We start from the raw sequence: 22,616 nt of genomic DNA, 5'->3' as shown, positions 1-22,616 counted from the left end.
GATAATACATATTATGAAAAACCGTTCAAGTAGATATTACGAATTTGGTGACAAATTATAAAGTAAACAGTCATGAATAAAAGCCTTCGTATCACTGTGTGAATGCGTGACATATGTAAGTAACGAGGAACCTACACCAACACTAAGAAACACGCACATGCTTGTGATCATACGTGAACACATCCGGGGAGTCGGACTAAGGCGTATGTTTGCTGCCATTTGACATTACGTTAGATAAAGAAGCCGGGAGAAATGTATAAAAGAATTAGCTCCGAGCGTTTCGGCATCAGTCGCTCACTTGGAAGCTACCATAACAAATCAATTAAAAATGAAACTGGTACGTGGTGTTCTACACTATATTTAAAATTTTCAATCAAAAACTAAATTTGTAGTATTATTAATTGAAATCTTAACTATCCACAGCTCATTGTCGCCCTCGCCTTCGTGGCCATCGTCGCTGCCGGCCCCGTCCCGGAGGTAGTGAAGGAGCCAGTAAAGATCGTCCGTTCCGATTTCAATCAACAACCCGAGGGAGGATACGCTTTCAGGTGAATAGTTTGATCGAAAGCGATAGAAATATTCAACTGTAAATCTTATTATTGTATTCGGTTTCAATATTGGGATTCAGATATCCTGTGTTTTATTGATAACACTGAAAAATGTTATTGATATTATAAAATAATATCAATAACATTAACAGATAATAGGTATCCATATATAATTAGTTAATAAATATAAACGTTAACTGTCATGAGTTAGTTAAGCTTGCTGTTGAGATCAAACATACAAATAACGTTTGAACTTTGAAGCTTCGATTGTTAAATAAACGGTGTCCATCATAAATTCATAAACTAAATCTGGGGATATAAACAGTGACACCACAAATTGAGTAATAAACACTTATAAACACACAAACATAAGGGTAACGCTTATACATATTTTAATTTTCAGTTACGAGTCTGAAGATGGATCCAAACGTGAAGAGATCGGAGACCTGAAGGAAGCCCTTGATGAGGAAAACAAGCCCCACCAAGTTGTCGTCGTCCGTGGATCATTCTCCTATGTAGACAAAGAAGGCAAGGTTGAAACCATCACCTACTACGCTGACGAAACCGGTTTCCACGCCGAGGGACCTTCCATCCCCAAGTCTCCCGCCGCCAGGAGATAAACGCTTTCCGACTGAATGATCTGTAATATAGGCTGTACAGTGTACAGTTCTGCCATAGTTTATGTAGCGAGGCATCCGCTATATAATGTCGCTCACTAAAGATGCCTACTGCCATATTTTGTACATTTTTACTGTTGATATACGTTTGTATAGAAATACACGTTGAAGTATAATTATTTACTTGTTTAATTTCCCGCTTGTAATTCTCTTGATCTAATATTATAAGTTAACAAGATACATATTAAATATTGATTGACCATAGAAAAAATACAAAAATGGCAATAACACAAAATTTTTCATCTCACTCACACGGCAATAAATAAATACAACCAATACAAAACAATAAATATACAAATACCAATACAGATAAAAATTACCTACCTCATATTAAAAAAAAATATATTAATTGATTATAACTGACGACCTACACTTATTATATTTAGAAAAATTATACAATAATAATCCAACCGCTCTATCGCTAGCTAGACCTTATTCTATAGGCTCATACATACTTATAACAAACTAGCAAACCGGGCGAACTTCGTTTCGCCACCAGAGACACCTTTTCTTTGCTATAAACCTCACAGAGCCCGAGACCTTTCCAACGAATGCAAAACCGTGGAAATCGGTTCGTGCGTTCTGGAGTTATAGCGTCAGGAAGGAAAACCAGACTTATTTTTATATACATATACATAGTAGATATTGACAGAAAATTTTAATTGATATCCAATTATCTATTAATCCGTTTATCCACCTCTATATAAATAACTATACAAGAATCATTTTAAGTATCTTTGATTTTATCATAAATACTTCCCATGTTCTGACTTCTGACTATGCAGGGCAAAAATATACAAGTCTTGTACGTCATGTTGTATTTATGGGTACCTAAATCGAACTTTTATTTTCGTGCTAATTAGCTAATATAAGAGTTTATAGCAGCAGTAGTTCGTTTCTAAATCAGATAAAACAAACATAAATAATATATTATTAATTATTATTATACAGGTGAGTCCTCAGAATCAATAACTATGTATTTCTTATAGTAGAGTCACATAAAATACTTTTAATTTATTATTTATGCTACGGGACGAATGGTAAGTAATGTGAATGTAATTTATTAAAAGAACTTTACAATTTATTTAAGCTGGTGATTACAATATAGGTATTGACTTAAAATAGTTGACTAATCGTTACGTAATTTATCTAATACCGAAGCTATGATGCGATGTCCAAACTGATATTAATTACTCAAACATTATTAAAATATTATTTGTTAAAGAATAACACCTTATTTTAAAGGTAAAAGGTCAATACATTGAGTAAAGAATATTATTGGCTTAGTAATAAATATATGTGAATTATGAATACATTACATTAATTTATGCGACTTATTGTTTGAGGTTGTGGATACGAACCTTTCCTATTTGATATTGATTATTAGGTATAGTATTCTTCAATGAAATGTTAAATTTTATATTTATTAAATGAACAGTATCAACAATGTTAAGTACCAACATAGTAATTATAAATAATCATTAATTTTTTAGGTAGAATTTGTGTGCTTCAATGTGTTATTAAAAAAGTATGAAATGTTTTTTGGCACAAGGAAAAAAATACCCATGAGGAATTAGGTATATATACAATTTAAAGATCTTTGGTCCCACCAGACGAGAGGATGGAAGCTGGAGAGTCCGAACAAATGCCGATCTAGAAAAACTAATGGCCGAGCCAAATATACTTGGAGAAATAAAAGCACAACGGCTCCGTTGGCTCGGTCATGTAGAAAGAATGGGTGAGGAACGAGGACTGAAGAGGGCATACTTGGGGCGACCCCTGGGCCGACGGCCGGTTGGACGACCTAGGTATCGCTGGCGCGATCGAGTAGAGGCGGACCTGCGCGTGCTACGAGCCAATAATAATTGGCAAGAGACCGCTCAGGACCGGGGAAGATGGAGAGTTCTCGTCTCAGAGGCCAAGACCCACTTTGGGGTTTCAGCGCCAGAGGAGTAAGTAAGTAAGTACATTTTACAGGACTTGGAAAAGTGTCATCGCCCATTGTGGGCATGAGGTATAGTTCTCAGCTTCAGATCAGCTCTTATTAATTAAGTTCATGCAATGCTTAGATGCTATGTAAGTTTTTTGTTTTGTTGTGTTTAATAAATTGGATCTAAGTAATAAATAAAAAATAAATAGAATCGAAGTATTATTTTATGTACCTATATTTTGTCCTCTAAAGAACTAGTTTATTGCACAAAAAAACAATGATATCGATGACGGCTTAGAACTGCGCCTGGCGCCATATTAAATTAGTATTTTCCTTCTTGAAGGTAATTGAAGCATGTTTTATTAACATACGAAGTGTAGAATTTAAATAAATATGTCTAATATCAAGTTAGAAACCTGCATGCTAATATAGTGAATGTAATTAATACATAGTTAGTTACTTATTACGTTTTTATCTACCTATCCATCTGGATGTGTATAAGAACGCGAACATCTAACTTCCTTCGGAAGTTTTGAAACTGTGTGTTCCCGAACATTACGATATTGGGACCTACATGAAAAGAGCCTGTAGTTAAATTCATAAAACACTGACAAATCATTAGTGATTTGTATTTGTATTACTACTATGGTATTAGTACCATAGTAGCAATACGTGTGTAGTGTTATAATAGGCGATAGTGACCATTTACCATTAGGGGGACATTTTACTTGTGATTGCTCTACTTAATGTAAAATATGCTATGTACCTAACAAATGTTTGGCTTCTATATATTATGCAAACGTTTTTAAATAAAATTAAAACATACAAACCGCTATGATGATTTTTTTTGCCATGTTGCCATCTTTATTATGTACCTAGTTGCTATATAGTATAATTTATTGAATTTTTTTCATTATCTACAAGTAAAATGATTATTTTATGATTGACTGATTTAAATTCATTATTTAATTAGCTAGTATTGCTAATAATTGAAATTGAAATCCCAATCTAGGGCTATGCCTGCTGGCTGGCGATGAGCGCTAAGTTTCTTAATATTATATGTATAATTAAGTCCATTATATAAAAATGTTAGCCCTTTATATATTTTAATTTTACAGCTCGTCAAAATAAATTAAAGGATATTGAATATATGGTACCTCACGCTCACTATATTATGATTAGAGTACTTAAATGGGTCATAAAATATTAAAAAAATCCCGTCCTTGCAAAAGTCATAATAAAAAATAATAAGAATTCTTTTAGTGCTCTTTAAAATATTTAAATGTAATTATTCAGGCAATTTACAACGCCTCCAACTTAAGACGAGCAACACTGCGTAAATGTGCAAAAGCTTTTAAGAATGTACTGAAATATTATTTCATGCGAGCTTTTAGTAGTAGGACGCTGTTTCTGTCTGCAGTAGAATTATTAAATTCGTAACTTTAAATATGGATGCTTGTGATTACACTATTCGCAAAGCTTAGAAAATATTGTCACATTGAAAAAAAAATATCTCATATGCCATATCTAAAATATGCTGTGAAGGAATTTTGTTGTAATTATTATCGGTATGATTGAATATGTATAATAGCGTAAGTAGAGATAAAAGATTGGGACTTCGAAGTCATTGCTAAATTAATGACTGCCATACTTTTTATATTTTTTTGTAAATGAAACTTTACTCAGACCTACATTTTCTACATCGAGGGGATTTTTGAAAAAAATTCTCAAATGTTGAATCAATTTCTAAAATTATTATACCTATGCAAGAAAAACATAACCTATTAATAATAATCATTGTAAAAAAAGGTTAAAAATATCAAAATTACCGCAGTAATAACGCAGAATTTATCATATACAGAATACCTTAATTCTTCCTACAAATGATGGATAAAATTGTTTCTTTTAGATAAGTAACTTTGTTCCCATGTTGCATTGAAGGGCTAAGTTACCTAAGGCTTATTTTTATATGCACATAAAAAATGTTACTCCCAAGCAAACTTACGCAAAAAGTTACCAAAACTATAATCTGACAAAAAGTTACTAAAAAGACAATTACAACAATGTAAAGTTTTTACTAAAAAATTAATCAAGGTATAGTAAATTAAGAGAAGCCTCATGTAATTATGTAATTAAATTGACATTTAGATCTTTATCTATCATGTTCAAGTGCCGAAATGAATGAGAACAAATGTTTTGACCTTCTTTGATTAGAATAATTATTATAACATCTGCATTTGTTTTATGATGGCTCTATCAAATATGTGTAAAAAGCTATTCTTATTAGAAAAAATATTTAAAATGCTTGCGTAATAAGTTTACGAGAACAAGGAGATCTTTCATAAATTAGTTGGTCAGTAGAAAACTCTATTTAGGATATGTTTGGAAAACGTCACTTAACAACAATCATAAATCTTAACTGGAATATTTAACTTAAATATTAAGATTAAAACTAAAAAAAAAAACTATCATGTCGGTGAATCGATTTTGGAGCTATGAACGCACAAATAGAGTGGGTAATACATTAAATTATTGGTCAAGGGTTACAATAATTTTATTCATTTACAATTTGTTCTTGTAAGCGATTCCTCTTTTTCCAAATGGAGAGCAAATTGGGATCGCATCTTCCTTTTGTTTGAAAATACAAAATTATGACAAATTTTTAAAGAATAGAAATAGTCGGGATTCGTACCTGCTGTTGTATAAAACTAAATATTAAAAAAATATTATAAAATATAATTACTCTTGTTAAAATAAAATACTTAACAAAAGCATTTTCACGTTTTCCCCCCCTGTATGTCATAAGTATTTGCAGAAAATTGCCTTATCTTACATTCATATGTTACGAAATAAAACGTACTTACCTGATTGCTTCTAGGTGCAGTATAAATGTATCTTAATATGGAGCATGGAAAATTATTCCAATAATAATGATCGTCTTATTTCTGCATGCAACACTTAAACCAATTTCAGGTGTAAAATGTACCTTAACCCACGTTCAGCAAATTGGAGTTAAATGAGGATAATAGTAAATGATTAGTAAAAGGGATATGAGTTAACGTCACGTTTGAGTAATATTATAGTAAAAAATATCAGCTTCAAGAAACATTGTTAATATAAATGGAATATCAGATCCCACAGCAACAGAAGCAAAGTGAACATAACAAGAGCAGACGGCTCCAAATAACGATCTTAAAAAGGTAATTTAAATGTAATTATTATTCACTAGTTCATAATCTCAGAAATTGTTACGCATTGTTTCAATTCAAACATTGTTATTATTCCACGCGGATTACGATTTTCCGCCTACACTAATTAATTTGATTTAGTATAAAATTTGATGTAAATGTGATTCAAATTAAAACTGGCATTGCAATTAAATTAATGCTCTTCATCTATCATTCTAGTCGGATCTTCTACGGAAATTCCTAATTATTCAAAAAGAATATGAATACGATTAGAAGTTTTAGGGTCCATAATATTGGTTTGGGTCTTGTTAAAGTTACAAAATTCCTTAAGTATTAGTGGTTCTTGTGCTAATTTATGAAAAAAAAAATGTGCTGATCAAGTGAACGTCTCCTTGTTCTAGATGTTTCGAACGATAATCATTTGCGCGTTATCCTATCAAGTGGTAGCAAGTGAATCTCTCCCTGCAGTCACTACTGCACCTGTTCCAATTCCTAGTGTTGGAGCAATCACTCCAGGAGTCAATCCTTATGTCGCTGGTTTGAATAACGCATACCCAGGATACAATGGCTATAGAAGCCCCTATTACAATCCAGCTAGTGCAACCGCTCCCATTTTGAGCTACTCCAATAATCGAGCCATTGATGGAAGTTATTCATACAGGTTTGTATTATTTTTGCACCAAAAAAGGTACTTAATTTATAATATATGTGAGTATTTTTTTGAAGAAATTATGTTTTCAAAATGACTCAAATATATTTTGATGGACAGCTATGCTACTGGTGATGGAAAACAAGCGCAAGAAAGAGGATTTTTGAAAGACGCTTTCATTGATAATCATGGATCTCCTCAAGGAACACAGGTATGCTTCCGAATTTTTATTATTTTTATTTATATATTATTGCAATAAGTAGATTAAAATTTGAAATTATAGTCTACAATATTAAGAATTACCGCATTTAAAAAACCCGCAACTTTTAAAAGGAGATTAGTGAGAAATTCTTAAATAAATTTCAGGTGGTAGAAGGAAGTTACGCGTATACCTCACCAGAAGGTATACCAATTCAAGTGAGCTACGTTGCTGATGAAAATGGTAAAAAAATATATAATTATTGTATTTAATGGCACAGTAGAATACGTATTATAATGTTCATGTCTGCTTTTGTACAAACAACGATTTAAATAATACTTAACTATCCATACTTATATTATAAATGCGAAAGTAACTCTGTCTGTCTGTCTGTTACTCAATCACGTCTTAACTACTGAACCAATTTGCATGAAATTTGGTATAGAGATATTTTGATACCCGAGAAAGGACATAGGCTATTTTTTATCCCGGGAAATAGGATAGGTTTTATCCCGGAAATCCCACGGGAACGGGAACTATGCGAGTTTTTCTTTGACTGCGCGGGCGAAGCTGCGGGTGGAAAGCTAGTTGGATATAGATAAAAAATCTGATTGAGATTCTCATGTTAATCCACCGGGAATATAATCAGAAAATCACAGTTTTCGATAAAATAAAACTTACTAAAGGGAGCTTCCTGATTTATATAGGATCCGAAATAATTTTACGCAATAACAATAACATAGACTTTAGATAGTCCACCCCGGCTTCGCCCGTGGTACATATGAAAAATAGATATTGGCCGATTCTCAGACTTACCCGATATGCACAGAAAATTTCATGAGAATCGGTCCAGCCGTTTCGGAGGAGTATGGCAACGAAAACTGTGACATGAGAATTTTATATATTAGATAGATAGAGCAAATATAGAGCAAATCTATTGTTCTTATCTGTTCTCTATATAAATTAAAGCGTTCAATCATTCATTTATCATATTCTAAGTTGCTCCAAATCTTCTATCTATTACATATAGAAAGTAACTATCTAATACTATTCGTTTACAGGATTCAGACCAGTCGGTGTGCACATACCTGCGGACGGAAGAGCGTCTCCCGCCGCTTTACCAGCAGGCTACAATAATAACCTTTACGATCCGCGCTACAATGGCTATAATCCTATAAACTATCGTAATCCTTATAACAATCAATATAATCCTCTAAGACCTTATGATTCTACATATAATCAATACCATCCATACGCAGGAAATATCGCCTACGGATATAAAAAAGCTCTGTAATTCTTAACCAACAATTAACTTTACGTTGTTTTTTTATATGGGAATAGATGGATTTATTAAAGACGACTTTTTATGAAACTTATGATTTATTTATTTAAATTGTTGTAAATTTAGCTTAATAGTCCCTCGATATAACAGTTTTTACCTGTATTTAATCATAATAGCATTAAATCTTATTACATATTAGCTTCCGCCCACGACTTTGTACGTGCATCCCCGTTTTTCCCCGTTCCCGAAAGAATTTCGGGAAATCCTTTCTTAGCGGATGCCTACGTCCTAACATCTACCTGCATGCCAAATTTCAGCCTGATACGTCCAGTGGTTTGGGCTGTGCGTTGATAGATCACTATATCAGTCACCTTTGAGTTTTATATATATAGATATATAGATTTAGAAGCTGTTTTGCAAGCATTAAAATAAATAAATAAAAATTCTTTATTGACAATAGAATACAACATTTTGAAATACTGAAGTCATTACGAGTTTGATAAAACTATTGTTGCTAGAAAATTTAATATTATGACGTAATTCATCATGGAATCTAATCAATTACCATACAATTAATAAATAATTACAACAACCGCAGTTAGGAACACATTCTCAAGTGGGAAGCAAGATGAGTTCATAAAAATTGACCCCAGGCTAATAAACGTCCAAGATCAATATTTTATTACCGTGTATGAAGGCTTGATGAGGCAAGATCAATAAATATTTCTTTTAAAAAAACCTTGTTGAAGTATGTCACACGCTTGTCTTGCGACTGGTTTGCAGTGATGCACCATAAAGCGGTTTTTTGTAGTCATAATTTCGCTTTATTGTCAACATAGCAATAATCATATATAATAGCTATGTACCTATTATATGGGAACATAAGCTTAACACGGTAGCAAAGCACAAAGCTTTTTTTTAAAATGTGATAATTGATTTGTTTCATGACTCCAGTTGCTTGAAACTAATTACTTAATTAGTAACATCTTAAAAATCTCTTAGTAGGTAATCATATTCTTAATTATTATTTTATATTTAATAAATAATAAAGCAACTTAATAAGCTTCTTCAATACAATCCATTTGCAGGAAATATCCATAATGGATATAGAAAAGCTCTATTTCAGCGGTGTTTCTGTCCATTTATCTTAACAAATGTTTATGGTCACATCTAGAATTTCGTATAGAATATTAAAAACGAAACATACATTAAATTTTCACTTTCTGTTTTCCTGCTACACGCTATTGTCTTTATTTTTTATGATGTGTCGACTGCATCTATGAAACTTACATTATGTAAAAATAAGATTGAAATTTCAATGTCAATCATACAGAGACTGGTTTCATATTCAAGTGACATGCTGCATGTAGAATCTCGATAAGGGACGCCCCTCGGTATCCAGTCTTTGTCAACAGCCGACCGTAAAATATGAATTTTGCATACGTGGCAGACTGTAATTGCTACAAAAGTTTCATATAAATACGAGGGTTAATCTGCTGTGCATCATTCTCCTTCCTGCATTTTGTGAGCATTCAACCATAGTAAACGGATATCATAAAAATCGCCATGAAATCTTTTGTGAGTATACCTACATGATATCTCCTTCTTGGATAGAGCGTAGTTATAGAATTTCAATGCCTACTTTTATGTTATGAATTGATTACTATTCTTGATTTTTTTTACTACTGATAAACCTATAACATTTCTTTCCTCGTAGAACAATCTTATCATAATATCTTGGAAAGATCGGAGAATCTATTCAGTCCAGAGCTTGTAATGTGTTTTTATTTGGAGTTAAATATTGAATATAAACTTTGATTCGCGTACTTTAGCCCCATTTTTTATACGAGGAACCCAACTAGCCAAAGTTCCATAATTTTTGAAGAATAGAAAAAAATTGATCACGAGGCAGAATTCGAACCGTAGTCTTTCGCCTAAATTTTGCGTTCTTTCCCGTTCGAATCCCGCCGCGTGATTGTTTATTTTTTTTAAATTCTAAAAAAAATTAGCCAAAGCTTCTCGAAAGATCCACGAATGCTTATAAAAACATAGCAAAGATACTAAGACAGACAAACAGAATTATTTTGGCAATTATGTATAGAATACTATGTACATACCATATTGTCATAACTTTGAACTATGTAAATATTATTAATACTATAATAATATTTACACTTTACGCTGCTGTTATCTATTCTTTGTCGCCAGTTGTAATATTGCAAACTTTGCAGTTAAGTTTTCTAATTATATGTGTTATTTTTATTAAATTATACATTGTTGTATAATTTAATAAAAATAACACTACTTAATTAATTAATTATTGATTCTCATCTCATAACATTAATTTTTGTTACTAAACAAAATAATCATGAGATTATTTTATTTTAGTTAATTTTAACGTTGGGGATATGCCTGGTAGCTGCTGACGTCAACAATTTCCAACCCTACTATACTCAGCAACAACAACAAGCCTATACAACAGAAACGATACCGATTGTACGACAGGAACAAGTAATTAATCCCGATGGATCTTATAGATGGAAGTAAGTTATTTCCAGCAGGACCGGTTAAGTTTACATAGGGATTTTAAAGTAGTAAAAATGTTTGTTAGTATCAAGTCTTCATAACTATTTGTTTAGAGTAAGTATACATTTTTACATTTAAAATTCGAAAACTGAGCGCACGAGAGCTTTCAGTACGTGACTACGATGTGAAAGCTTTCGTGCGCGTATATTCATCCTTACAAGTTTGGTAAAAAAATAATAAACATTCTTTTGAATTTTAATAGTATCAGTGTTTTGTTATGCAATTTGATGATAGCTTTTAAATTTAAATCGTTGAAGAAATAAGTAACAACTTTACGCCTACGAGACCTTCGACCACACCTAGTAATTTTCAGTTCTTGTTACTACATATATTTAAACGATGATGAGGTTTAGTTTATCTTTAAATATTATCTAAAATATTGTATAACTTGTTTAAATTTTTTGTCATGAAGAAGTAGGTAGCTTAACTTCGTATGATTAAAGTTCAGTGCTATAACATCTTTTCAAAAGAATTTTTAACAATTTTATTGCATACATTCGTATCATATTTTCAATCAAAGATTTAAATTAATTTTCTACTAAATGAAGTTTTTATAAAATTCTAAAGACTTGAAATATATGTAGAAACATATTATTATGAGTTTAAAATAAGATTCATAGTCTTCATTTAGAACAAAAATGTTACGAACGTGGTATTGTAATTTCTACGTCTTCACTCTATACCTTACCTTATAACTTTATTTTTTTGGTCGTTTATTTTGAAAGACATGTATTATTAAATTTCATATTGTGCAGTCGATTCTTTCGATAAAACTTGTTTGTAATTAATAGCTACATTGTGTGTCAATACTTAATTTTCAGTTACGAAACGGGTAATGGCATTGCAGCTGAGGAAGCGGGTTCAATAAAGAACCAGGGTATTCCCGAGCAAGAGTCCTTGTCTGCCCAAGGCCAGTACCAGTATACCGCGCCTGATGGACAAGTAAATATATTTATTATTAATTAATATTGAAATTAAAGAAAAAGTATAAAATGTAATATCTTCCAAAAGCTTCCAAAGGTAGCGAGTAAATTAGGTTTACTTCTCTCTGTATACTCCTATCTCCAGTCACAAAAATCATACTATAAAATGTATAAAATGCACCTGTGTAATATTTTCTTTAAATGTGCGCTGATTATTCTTTAGACGCCTGATATAAGAATAGTGAAATATTCTATTTGTCTACATGAATACAAATTATTGTTAGGCGCATTTTTTTGCTCCGCTAGTAGACCTTCTCAGTACGAATTGTAGCGTACGCTTTAAGTGTTTTATCTTAATATGTCGAATAAGTTTATTATTTTAAGTACGTATAAGATGTGTAAAGTTAACAACAGATAAAGAGCGAGGATAACATATTTTGTTTATTTGATCTAAAATTTAATATACCTCTATGACAACAGAAGCAGAACCCTGAAAGAGATTTTCTAATTAATTACAATTGTAATTTCCCAGATAATACAACTGCAATATGTAGCTGATGAAAATGGATTCCAACCTCGTGGTGCTCATTTACCTACATCACCTCCAATCCCTGCAGATATTCAAAAGTCTTTGGATTATCTCGCTACTGCACCTACGCCGGCGGCAGAACTCAATCGGATAAGAGTTTAAAACCTTTGCTATTTTGACTATAATAATAATAAAGTACCTACCCGTGAACGAGGCTAGTATTCTACAAAATAAGATTTTTATATGTACTTCTGTAGTTGTTAAAATGTTAATTCTATAATTAATATTAATTTACATATTTATTGATCTGTAATGTATTTTCTATGTAAAATAATAATTAAATATGACTATATTGTACAATACATGTTTTATTTACTTATATATGCTCATTTGCTTTAGAAAAACCTGTACAAACTGACATCTGAAACTTTGACAAAAGTCCCGATTCCCGATCAAAAGTAGTTTATCGTATAGCTATTAGCTAACTAATACTCAGTAAACGGAAACATACCACATCTTTAGATGTGGTAGGTATCCACATAGATCGGTGGACAACAGATGATTATTCGCCATTAAGACAAAAAGTTCCAAGAAATCTATATAATTGAATTTAATTGCTCAAAAAGATAATTCGGTATCAATTTAGATTAGGGTGTTATTTCAGAAAATATTTACGGTGTAATTAACGTCGTTAAATAAATTAATCAGCAAAATTTATGATTGATATTAACGGGGACCACAGTTACCACTGCTCATTAGCTTGTCTATGACAAGAATATACCTAGATCACAAAGTGCGAGACAATAAACATATAGATGATAAGAATGTCATCTAAGCCTAACTTATTAAGAGAAGGTACAGCTAATCTGCATAATTACATTTATTTCGAGTTAGTCTGAATAATATTTGACTTTTATTTCCTTAAAGTAACAATAAAAAGAAAAGTCACATGACGCGGAGGTAGATGAATCTGTAAGTCTAAGTTCGTCAAGAGCCGACCCGGGTTACTCAATAAGTAACCAGTCGGTTCACTTTCCCCGCCCGCGTGTCAAGGTCGCCAGACCATCACATTGCCATAAACTTCACATATCTACAAATTACATCTTCATATACAATGATTCATGGAAAATGATTAATTTTTAAATAGCCGATGCGTTTGGGCCAATTCATTTATGCAACATGAAAGATAATAATAATAATTCACCGCCGGTTCTCCCAAGCGGCATTTAATCAGTAAAGGCATGTGATTAAATCAAATGAAGAATAGTTATTAAGCAATAATGTAAATGGTAAATGATAATTATGGTATCTACTACACCGGAACCGCTGCTTACCTTTTTACAGATTTACTTTCACTATATCCTTGTGAAGGAGTTCTATTATATAATAACATAGATTCTAGTGAATTGTCATTTTGACAGGCCACCGTTAAAAATGAGTTTTCAGTTTTATCTTCGTCATGTTGGTCTATAAATGAGTATAGAGCATGATATTATACCGGTCGCGGTCTGATGAAAGAATACGTTTTGATTTGTTTTACATTTAGTGACCTTTAATTGTTTCATAGCTCTGTTTGCACAAAAATGAAATTAATTATTATTGATATGGCGTGCTGCAGATAAAAATAAAACCGAATACATTTTTAAAATATGCTAAATTAGCGGTGAAGCATTTCATTCACACGTTATTAGTATAAGATTTATTGGACAGACTGCAAAATATGGTTTTGCGAAACTTTGCATGAAAGCGCATACAAAAAGTAAACAGCAACGTTTAGCACATGCTAGTGAATTTATTAGGGTTCAGTGGCTGAATATAATTATTCTAAATGCCTTTTTCAGAATGATTAAAAATTTAAATAAATTTCACAAGTTTTAATCGAACATAAAAAATAATACATTTTAATTTTACTTTTATAATATCTGCTATACATATTTTATAATATTGGCGGCTCGTCCCCGTTCCGCACGAGCTGATCCAGGTTAGGAAATAAAATATAGCTTAATCTGTTACTTCCCAATAACGTAGCCTTCTATTAGTGAAAATAGTAATAAGTTCAGTACTTCTGGAGCCTATTCAATATAAACAGACAAACAAACTAATTCTTTCCTCTTTGTAATATGAAAAAGTGTAGAAAAAAAGGAAATTCAATATAAAAGATAGGAGATATTTATTTAAAAAAAATCCACGTAGTTAAAATTAATTTTCTACCATTGCTGTATCGCAGCGGAAATAAATAATACGAATGTCTAGATGGTTATCAGTTATCGCTCGACATGATCATATAACTGAGAAGAATAATGATACGGTTTGAATTGCGGATATGCGAGATCATCTGGGTGCACTATGGCAGAATAAATATTAGATTCATACTGCTAAGTATATTATGTTCAAATTTCATCTTATGTGATAGGTTACGCCTGCATGCTTAGCAATTGGCTTGACCTTGATTATTCGTAGATTATTTATATCATCATAATAATATGTATAATAAGATATAAAAAGAGATTTTAAATTTCATGTACATATTTATAATTTAGGCATTTTATTTGTTTCAGAATTACTACTTTTCCAGAAGCGTTTATTATTATTGATCTAGATATTACCACAGAATGGCTGAATTGAAACAGAATAGCAATGAAAGAGGAGTTGAAGAGGCAACATATGGGAGATATTAGTGAAATATATATTAATGAAAATCTCTTATAAAGTGAAGGCTATAATAATGAATGAAGTTTCACACGGAATGATTGTTCCATTGTTTACATTTTGATTTAAAAAGCATAGCCCATAAAATTGAAACGAGATTCGGTCTCCAGTTTAAATATTACCATGGTCATAAATCATAGTCCACTTCCTAAAGATAAATGGTATCGTAACGAAAATAGCCCGAAGACAATCTCTAAACTAAAACAGCCTACAGATTTTTACATAACATTTATGAAATCTTTTGTTGTTAGAATATCTATTCATAAGATTGAATATTATATATTACATAATAGCGCATTCATCGATACATATGCGATTGGATCTTGCTATTGTATCTTTATATTTAATTTCGTAATCTCTCTATGCAGACAATATTCTAAATCACGCCTTTATTTGTAATTGCATAACTTTATAAATTGCAAATTCATTTTACTCCTATTTATACTACTACACTATAATATAAAGTATCTTTAACATAGAGAGGACGGTATTTATTTCATTACCCATAGATATAAAAGTATCTAGAGCACCGACGTGTGTGCTTGCTGCCTGTGGTATCGTAGCTCCCAAAAGGATGACCGGATTTCCTTAGTAGCGGATTTCCTAGTCTAAAATGTCGACATTGTCCTTAGTTATGTTTTGTAAAAGTAAAAACAGTTGTTTTCAGGAAAAAATAAAACATTCCACTGCCAAATAATATATATATATATAGATATATATATATATAATCTTTCCAGGCTTTCCTAATTAATTCTATATTTCCGTTATTCCGAGTTATTTAGAGTAAATTTCTTTAATATTAATTCTACTGTTAGTCAATTAATTTTTATATAAGTCCGGAATAGCTTTACAGCAGTTTAAAAAAGAAACATTTAAAATTATTATCCTTGTGGTTTTTACGATTAAATAGATTATTATTCACGTATCTTAAAGTTCACATAATTAATTAAAAAATGTTATATACTTTAATGGTTTTTAGGCGTAGCTTCGTCATGCATCTCTCAGGTTTATGATCTTGAGCTTATTAAACTTAACATCTATGTCAAGACTTTTTTACAGCCAACTATTACATAGCAAAATGACGTGATAATGTGTATGCCTAGATCAAAATCACTATAATGGATTATGTGTTTAGCGTGTGCTGCGAAACTGCATTATGTCTTTCATGTAAACATTAGTGCTTGCGTTAAGGTCAATACTGAACAAATGGAAAAGCCGTTAGCTTTGTTGACAACCGTTACGTAGCGCCACCGCGTTGACATATTCGATTCGAGGTAATGCATCTACTGTTTACTTATTTCATAGATTTTGCGACATCGCAATGAATTACGAAATTAGGAATGCTGGGAGGTGGACAAATGGGGCTCTATAAATACTCAAATTATCAGGACATGACAGCATCAGTCGATACATTGTTCAACCTTAAATCACATTACGATAACCAGTCATACCGACAATGAAGTCTGTTGTAAGTGTTCATTTGTGGCGGTTCGTTTTAAGCTTAACATGTGTGATTAGCAGTGAAAAGATTCATTATTAAATAAAATTGTGCGAAATAAAAAAGTGTTTTGGAATCGAAAGTTAAATCAACAGTGAATTAAGTGCAATGGAAAAGTGTTAATATGTATGTCGTTTTTCAGGTACTTTTCGCTTTGTTCGTCGGTGTTGCGATCGCCGCTCCCCAGGCCCCTACCGAACCCATTCCAATTTTGCGTCAAGATAGTCAAGTAAATGGCGACGGATCTTACCAGTACTCCTTCGAAACCGGTAATGGAATCAGCGCTGACCAAAAAGGTGATTTGAAGAAGGTCGGTGATGTAGAAGCTTTAGAAGTGCAAGGCCAATTCCAGTACCCTGGTGAAAATGGAAACATTCAGTTGACCTACACCGCTGACGAGAACGGTTACCATCCCCAGGGTGATCACCTCCCCACAGCTCCCCCTGTACCTGAAGCTATCCAGAGGGCACTTGCATACCTCGCCACTGCCCCACCTCAAACAGAAAGCTCATAAAAATGTAACACTTAATAATTATTAATACATTACATAGTTTCCAAACGCTCTACTAGACATTTAATAATGGATTAGCGTTTACCACATAGAGGAACATACAGTTAGTAATTTAAATATTTTTTATTTTTGTAGTTGAAATAAACCGTTTTATGATAATTTGCCTTATTATTTTGCCTAAATTGTTATTATATTCACTTCTTAAATATAATATAATATGTACTTCAGTTCTTTATACAAGTGACAATAAGTTTAATTTCATGCTTGCCACTAAAAGATGCATCTAAAGCTAAAAGCTTCTTATAAAATGTATTCGTAGGTTAAAAGGCTAAAAGAAAAAAGGTAATTTAAAATATAAATATGCATTTACTGCACATGATTATTCTCTTTGATAATAAAATCCTGCATAATTTTTATAGTAACTGACACACTTCATTTTGATGAGATTCATTTTATGTGTACATTTTCCGCTTATTCTCCGTCATCCTTGTGCAATAAAGTAATAAGAAATCGTGACTAGACGATTACTATTTTTTAAAAGAAAAAGTTATGTATGAAGCACGATTTTCAAAATTGTTATAAAAACTTGTGATCAATGTCATCATAGCACCCACGATAAATATTTGATTAAATTAGAAGACTGCGAAAATCTCGACTTCATTTTTTTTTGGCAAATTTTAATAAGTAAACTTTTTTATATTATGTGGTAGCAGTTAAGCGGAATGCAGATTAGATATACAGGGTGTAATCGTTAAGTGTGCACAAGCAATTATTCCGTAACTATTGCAGATATCAAAAAACTTTAAACTGATATCGAAAGTACTTAACCTAATGAGTAAAATGGCTATAATAAATTTTAAAAAATAAAACGAGAATTATCCAAAAATGTTACATTAAACGCTCCCATACATTTCATTTCCCATACATTTTGTATTCATAGCAGATTTTCGAAATGACGTTCTCATTGTACATGAAGAGCTCTATTTAAAGTTTCTAAATGAACTTCCCTTCAAATTTGCGAAGTAATTAAAGCAGAAAACCAAAAAAAGAAAGAGAAAGCTAAAATCTTTCATATTAAATGTACATGGGATATTCTTATCTCATACTAAATGTATGGGAGGGTTTTAAGATATTTTTTTTGATATTTCCCGTTTTATTTTTAAAAATTTATTACGGCCATTTTACTCATTAGGTTAAGTATACTTTCGATATCAGTTTAAAGTTTTTTGTTATCTGTTATAGTTATGGAAAAATCACCTGTGCACACTTAACGATTACACCCTGTATAGGAATTAGTGATCTTGTAGCTACATTCAGAAGACAGTTCACACTTGGTTTACACTATGTTATCACAATTGTAAAAGTATTTCGTAATTGCACTCATTGCACATCCATAGATGCAGTAGAAAGCAGATGCATTATAAAAACAACGAATAATTGGGCGAAAAGCTTACGCTCTCAATAACTTTAAACTTTCGATTTAACCATGTATTCCATAATACATAGTATGACTTCTGAACTGATTACTAAATAGATTTATACAAGCTCGGTTTCATATTATTGTATTTGAAAATAAAACATTTTAAATACTTATCACATATTTGAACAATATTTAAACAAGTTTTTTTAACTAGAAATGGATTGCGTTTTAAAGCAATATTCAGTTTGCAGGTCAGTCTATAAAATATACTGTAAGTAAACATCAATAGCGGAATGTTCCGAATTGATTAATAAAATTATTATGACACGATAATATACCTAGTTTTGAATTAATATCCAGTCAATTGGTAATTAATAAGCGTTTATAGATCCGTGTCGAGAATCGAGATACAAGCTTTCAAAAGAATGTGGCATAATTTCTGAATCTCGTTTTGTTTTTTATTCACATTTTACGTCATACCTAATAGCGAATTCATTTTTTTGCATCCTATTATTGTCAAGAAATCTCAATTTTCGTACTCAAAATATACAAAAATAATTTGGAAAATCCAAAAGTGCACGCCTCATAATTTTTTTTTAATAAATATTTATTAATTATTATTTTTGTTTATTTAATAACAATTAAACCACACCGAATCAGACCCTGAAAAATGAAAGGGTTCTATTCCTGAGCATACTCAAGCGTAAGAGAAAAAAAAAGACTCGATTAGTAAAGTATTTCGGTCGCTATCGTGTTAACAAGAAAAAGGATCCGCACATACAGACACACGGACCAAGACAGAACTTTTTTAAACTGTTTTTTAACTAGTTTAAATAACAAAAATGACATCAAAAATATCATGAACGATAAAAAAATAGTGTTTTTTCTTAATATGTGTGTGTATGTATTATCTTACAAGTGCAATGTATGATACATAAAGACATTTTAAGTTTGAAATATCAGATGTTTTGCGCGAAGTGACAGTAGTACCCACCTCAACGCTTCGCTTATGAGGCGTGCAATTACTGCATTTGCATTAGCAATTCTATTAACCACATAATATTACGTTTGCGTTTTGTTTGCGGTTATTCTGGTCCCACAAAATTATACCTACTTAGTAGTGAATTTATAGCTTCAAGGATGAGAACCATTAAATTAACTTTGCAATGACTTAGACAGGGTATGCTTCAGATAAAGCTTTCTTGACCATGAATTCTAGGAAATTAATGAAAAATTTATTTTACTTATACAGTAGAGTATCTAAAAATTACTGTGAAGAAAACGTCCTTAGACTTTGGTCTAAAATAATGAGTGAGTAGAAGTTTATAGAAGTAAAGAGTTTCGCATACATATCTAATATTACGCATACACAGATTTATAAAAACGGTACATAAAATAATCCTTTTTAATGACGCATGAAGAACAAAATCGTTATGAATAACGATTATTATCTACAATTTTAGTAAGGCTATAGAGTTAATAGTTAGTTTTATTTGATAGAGGTGTAATGATTCTCGGTAATTATTTGAATAAGAAAATTAATAGTTATTTATCCTAATTCCTATATCAAAACATTGTAAATAAAAAGCCTGTTTATTTTTCTGTGTTCGGATCGTGTAAGATCGTGGGGGCCTAGAGTAATGGCAAAATGCCTGTCAACCTTCTCTTTTCTATTGTTTTTTTTTTACAATTTTTATTTAGTCTGAAAGCTAGCTAAATTATAGAACTATTCTGTGTGTTTAAACTATAATTAATTTTGAATGTTTAACAATTGTGGATTTGTGTGCCAATCAAAAATGTCAGAACTGACGATTTGCCTTCAACAGTGCACACAGTGCTGGCGTGTTCCTCCCATTGCTGCTGGCCTTATAAGATTTCAATAATTACCTTGACGTTCAAGAATAGAATGATTGCATATAACGATTAATGATTATGGCAGATACAAAAATAGTTTGTTGCGTTTGAGATAATTACTCAATAAAAACCTGATGGCACTTTGACTCGTATAGGTTATTTTCATAAGTAGATAGATTTTGTAATTTGCTTTTTGTGACATGTGGTTGTGGTGTTTATAGTATTATGCCTATAGGTATTGGTTTTATAAGAGAAATAGAAGGTTATATAAATGCGATGCCACTGCCATTGTAAATATTTTTAGATTCTTGGACAGTTCATTAAACCGATACCTACGTATTATTTAAGTAATGAGGTAATGCATTTCATATGCATAGAATGTCGTAAGCAATTTCTATTTTCAGCATCTTGTCCTCCTTTTTATAGGCAAAGCACACAACAGTACCACTTATATCTATACATATAATAAAATCGTAGGAAAGTCAAAACTGTACATTGAATATTTTTTTAAAAGAATACATAATCCATGATCTATAATCGATATAGAAGCCAAAAACATAGTTTTTAGAATTTTTGTCTGTTTGTCTGTTTGTCTGTTTGTCTGTTTGTCTGTATGTTTGTCCAGGCTAATCTCGAAAAGTACTGCATAGATTGACTTCAAATTTTGCATGAATATTACTAACAGGTCGGGTGAGGCTTTTTTAAACATATTATCATGCTATCACCTCCGGGGGAGGAGCTGTGAACCTTTTTTTTTCTTACGTATTCCGTGTATTACGACAGCGTACAATCTAAAGACTCATGTTTAAATGTTGGTTTCGGGTAAGCCATGCTATTATCTAGCTTTACACAATAAAAACTATGTCATTTACGTAATTTGGGCAGAGAATCAGTTTAATGAATTTATTAGTATACAAATTTGAAACAGCGCCATCTATGAGATTTCGTAAAAATCAAATCAATTTACATGTTAACACTACTGAACACAATGTTAAAAATTAATAATTTAAATATAATTATGTTATGTTATTTATTTAACTCTTAAACCCATATCTTCCCTTCCCTATAAGGTGCGCTTATAATTCGTGTGAATATACTACATTTTTAAAAGTGAGGGTAGATGTTTATTATTTTAAGTCAAACTAGACACCATTACAGTTAATCTAATATTAATTGTGTTCATTGGTTACATTTTTAAAAATCTTCGTGTTTTAAAAATTCGATAACGAGGCGGGACTCGAACCAGCATTCTTTAGTGGTCGAATTTTTTCTATTCTTTATAAATTTATTGTTTATGAATTTATATTTATAAACAATAATACAAAAAGGTTAGTTCGTTGATAATTATTATTCCTTCATCATTTACATGTTGTAAGTAAAAATATACTTTGACTGTTAATACTTTTGTTCAGTATTTACCTGTATGATTATTGCTTGGTAATTAATATATTTTCATGTCGTATACCTAATTAAAAACATAAGTTTGATGTGAAACTAGCTGGATTTATTTTTACACACTCACAGTCTTATATTTTGTGTTAATGTTAAAATAGTATTTATAGTGTAAATCATAATATTTTTTCACAATTAAAAATATTTCCTTTTTTTGATGGTGTTGGCATCGAATTAAACCGCGCTGTCGTTTCGTTCACAAAAAGTGAAGTTATGAGGACCGAATATGTAGCCGCCTCAACTTACGGAAACGAGAGTAACCTGCGTTGTCTGTTATTAGTTATTGTATAGTCGAATTTAACGTTACATGGAAATTGGCATCTAATTATATGAATAATACTTATATTAAATCTGTACATGAAATATATTTCCTAAATAACTATCAAGAGGTGATTAGGGATCGACACTGACGCCAAAAATTTTTGTCCGTCTGTCTGTCTGTATAACCGTTATAGAAATTAAAACTACTCGACGGATTTAAACGAAACTTGGTACAATTATTAGTATGAAAGAAATGTTCTCCATATTATATTATAAAAAATATCTCCCGACATCATAATTAATGTCTATCTTTTATGGTTGAGCTTAGGAGTTCAAAGCTTTCTGATTATATTTGTCTACTAGCTGTGCCCGCGACTTCGTCCGCGTGGAATAGTGACTA

General features: G+C 31.4%; 4 protein-coding genes across 4 annotated transcripts; all 4 read left to right on the top strand.

Moving 5' to 3' along the window:
• Positions 1–230: 230 nt before the first annotated feature.
• Positions 231–1,344, top strand: LOC149904670 (larval cuticle protein 1-like). The gene is made up of 3 exons (XM_090107170.1): positions 231–337; positions 424–548; positions 952–1,344. The coding sequence occupies exons 1-3, from the start codon at positions 329–331 to the stop codon at positions 1,166–1,168; spliced, it is 351 nt and encodes a 116-aa protein (XP_089963296.1). The 5' UTR covers positions 231–328; the 3' UTR covers positions 1,169–1,344.
• A 4,961-nt stretch (positions 1,345–6,305) lies between these two features.
• Positions 6,306–8,563, top strand: LOC149904669 (uncharacterized). The gene is made up of 5 exons (XM_090106984.1): positions 6,306–6,355; positions 6,745–7,004; positions 7,113–7,203; positions 7,359–7,434; positions 8,253–8,563. Exons 2-5 carry the CDS (start codon positions 6,745–6,747, stop codon positions 8,483–8,485), a joined length of 660 nt encoding a protein of 219 aa, XP_089963110.1. The 5' UTR covers positions 6,306–6,355; the 3' UTR covers positions 8,486–8,563.
• A 1,425-nt stretch (positions 8,564–9,988) lies between these two features.
• LOC149904668 (endocuticle structural glycoprotein ABD-4-like) lies at positions 9,989–12,732 on the top strand. The gene is made up of 4 exons (XM_090106985.1): positions 9,989–10,051; positions 10,862–11,016; positions 11,881–12,001; positions 12,515–12,732. The coding sequence occupies exons 1-4, from the start codon at positions 10,040–10,042 to the stop codon at positions 12,671–12,673; spliced, it is 447 nt and encodes a 148-aa protein (XP_089963111.1). The 5' UTR covers positions 9,989–10,039; the 3' UTR covers positions 12,674–12,732.
• Positions 12,733–16,612: 3,880 nt separating this feature from the next.
• Positions 16,613–17,388, top strand: LOC149904667 (endocuticle structural glycoprotein SgAbd-8-like). Its single transcript, XM_090107139.1, has 2 exons — positions 16,613–16,688; positions 16,861–17,388. Exons 1-2 carry the CDS (start codon positions 16,677–16,679, stop codon positions 17,230–17,232), a joined length of 384 nt encoding a protein of 127 aa, XP_089963265.1. The 5' UTR covers positions 16,613–16,676; the 3' UTR covers positions 17,233–17,388.
• Positions 17,389–22,616: the final 5,228 nt, after the last annotated feature.

Source organism: Colias eurytheme, chromosome 11 (genome assembly GCF_061535395.1).
Source record: "Colias eurytheme isolate Ceu_HAF_F1 chromosome 11, ilColEury1 Martin Lab GWU primary, whole genome shotgun sequence".
NCBI classification, from domain to species: Eukaryota; Metazoa; Arthropoda; class Insecta; order Lepidoptera; family Pieridae; genus Colias; species Colias eurytheme.
The sequence above is the reverse complement of the archived record's forward strand: the minus strand, read 5'-3'. Positions and strand labels throughout refer to the sequence as shown.

Coding starts and splice junctions, on each gene's coding strand:
- LOC149904670 (XM_090107170.1), top strand. Junction 549..951: donor GAGGGAGGATACGCTTTCAG/GTGAATAGTTTG, acceptor TTTAATTTTCAG/TTACGAGTCTGAAGATGGAT.
- LOC149904669 (XM_090106984.1), top strand. CDS start 6,745: ATGTTTCGAACGATAATCATTTGCGCGTTATCCTATCAAGTGGTAGCA. Junction 7,204..7,358: donor GATCTCCTCAAGGAACACAG/GTATGCTTCCGA, acceptor AATAAATTTCAG/GTGGTAGAAGGAAGTTACGC. Junction 7,435..8,252: donor CTACGTTGCTGATGAAAATG/GTAAAAAAATAT, acceptor ATTCGTTTACAG/GATTCAGACCAGTCGGTGTG.
- LOC149904668 (XM_090106985.1), top strand. Junction 11,017..11,880: donor GATGGATCTTATAGATGGAA/GTAAGTTATTTC, acceptor CTTAATTTTCAG/TTACGAAACGGGTAATGGCA. Junction 12,002..12,514: donor ATACCGCGCCTGATGGACAA/GTAAATATATTT, acceptor GTAATTTCCCAG/ATAATACAACTGCAATATGT.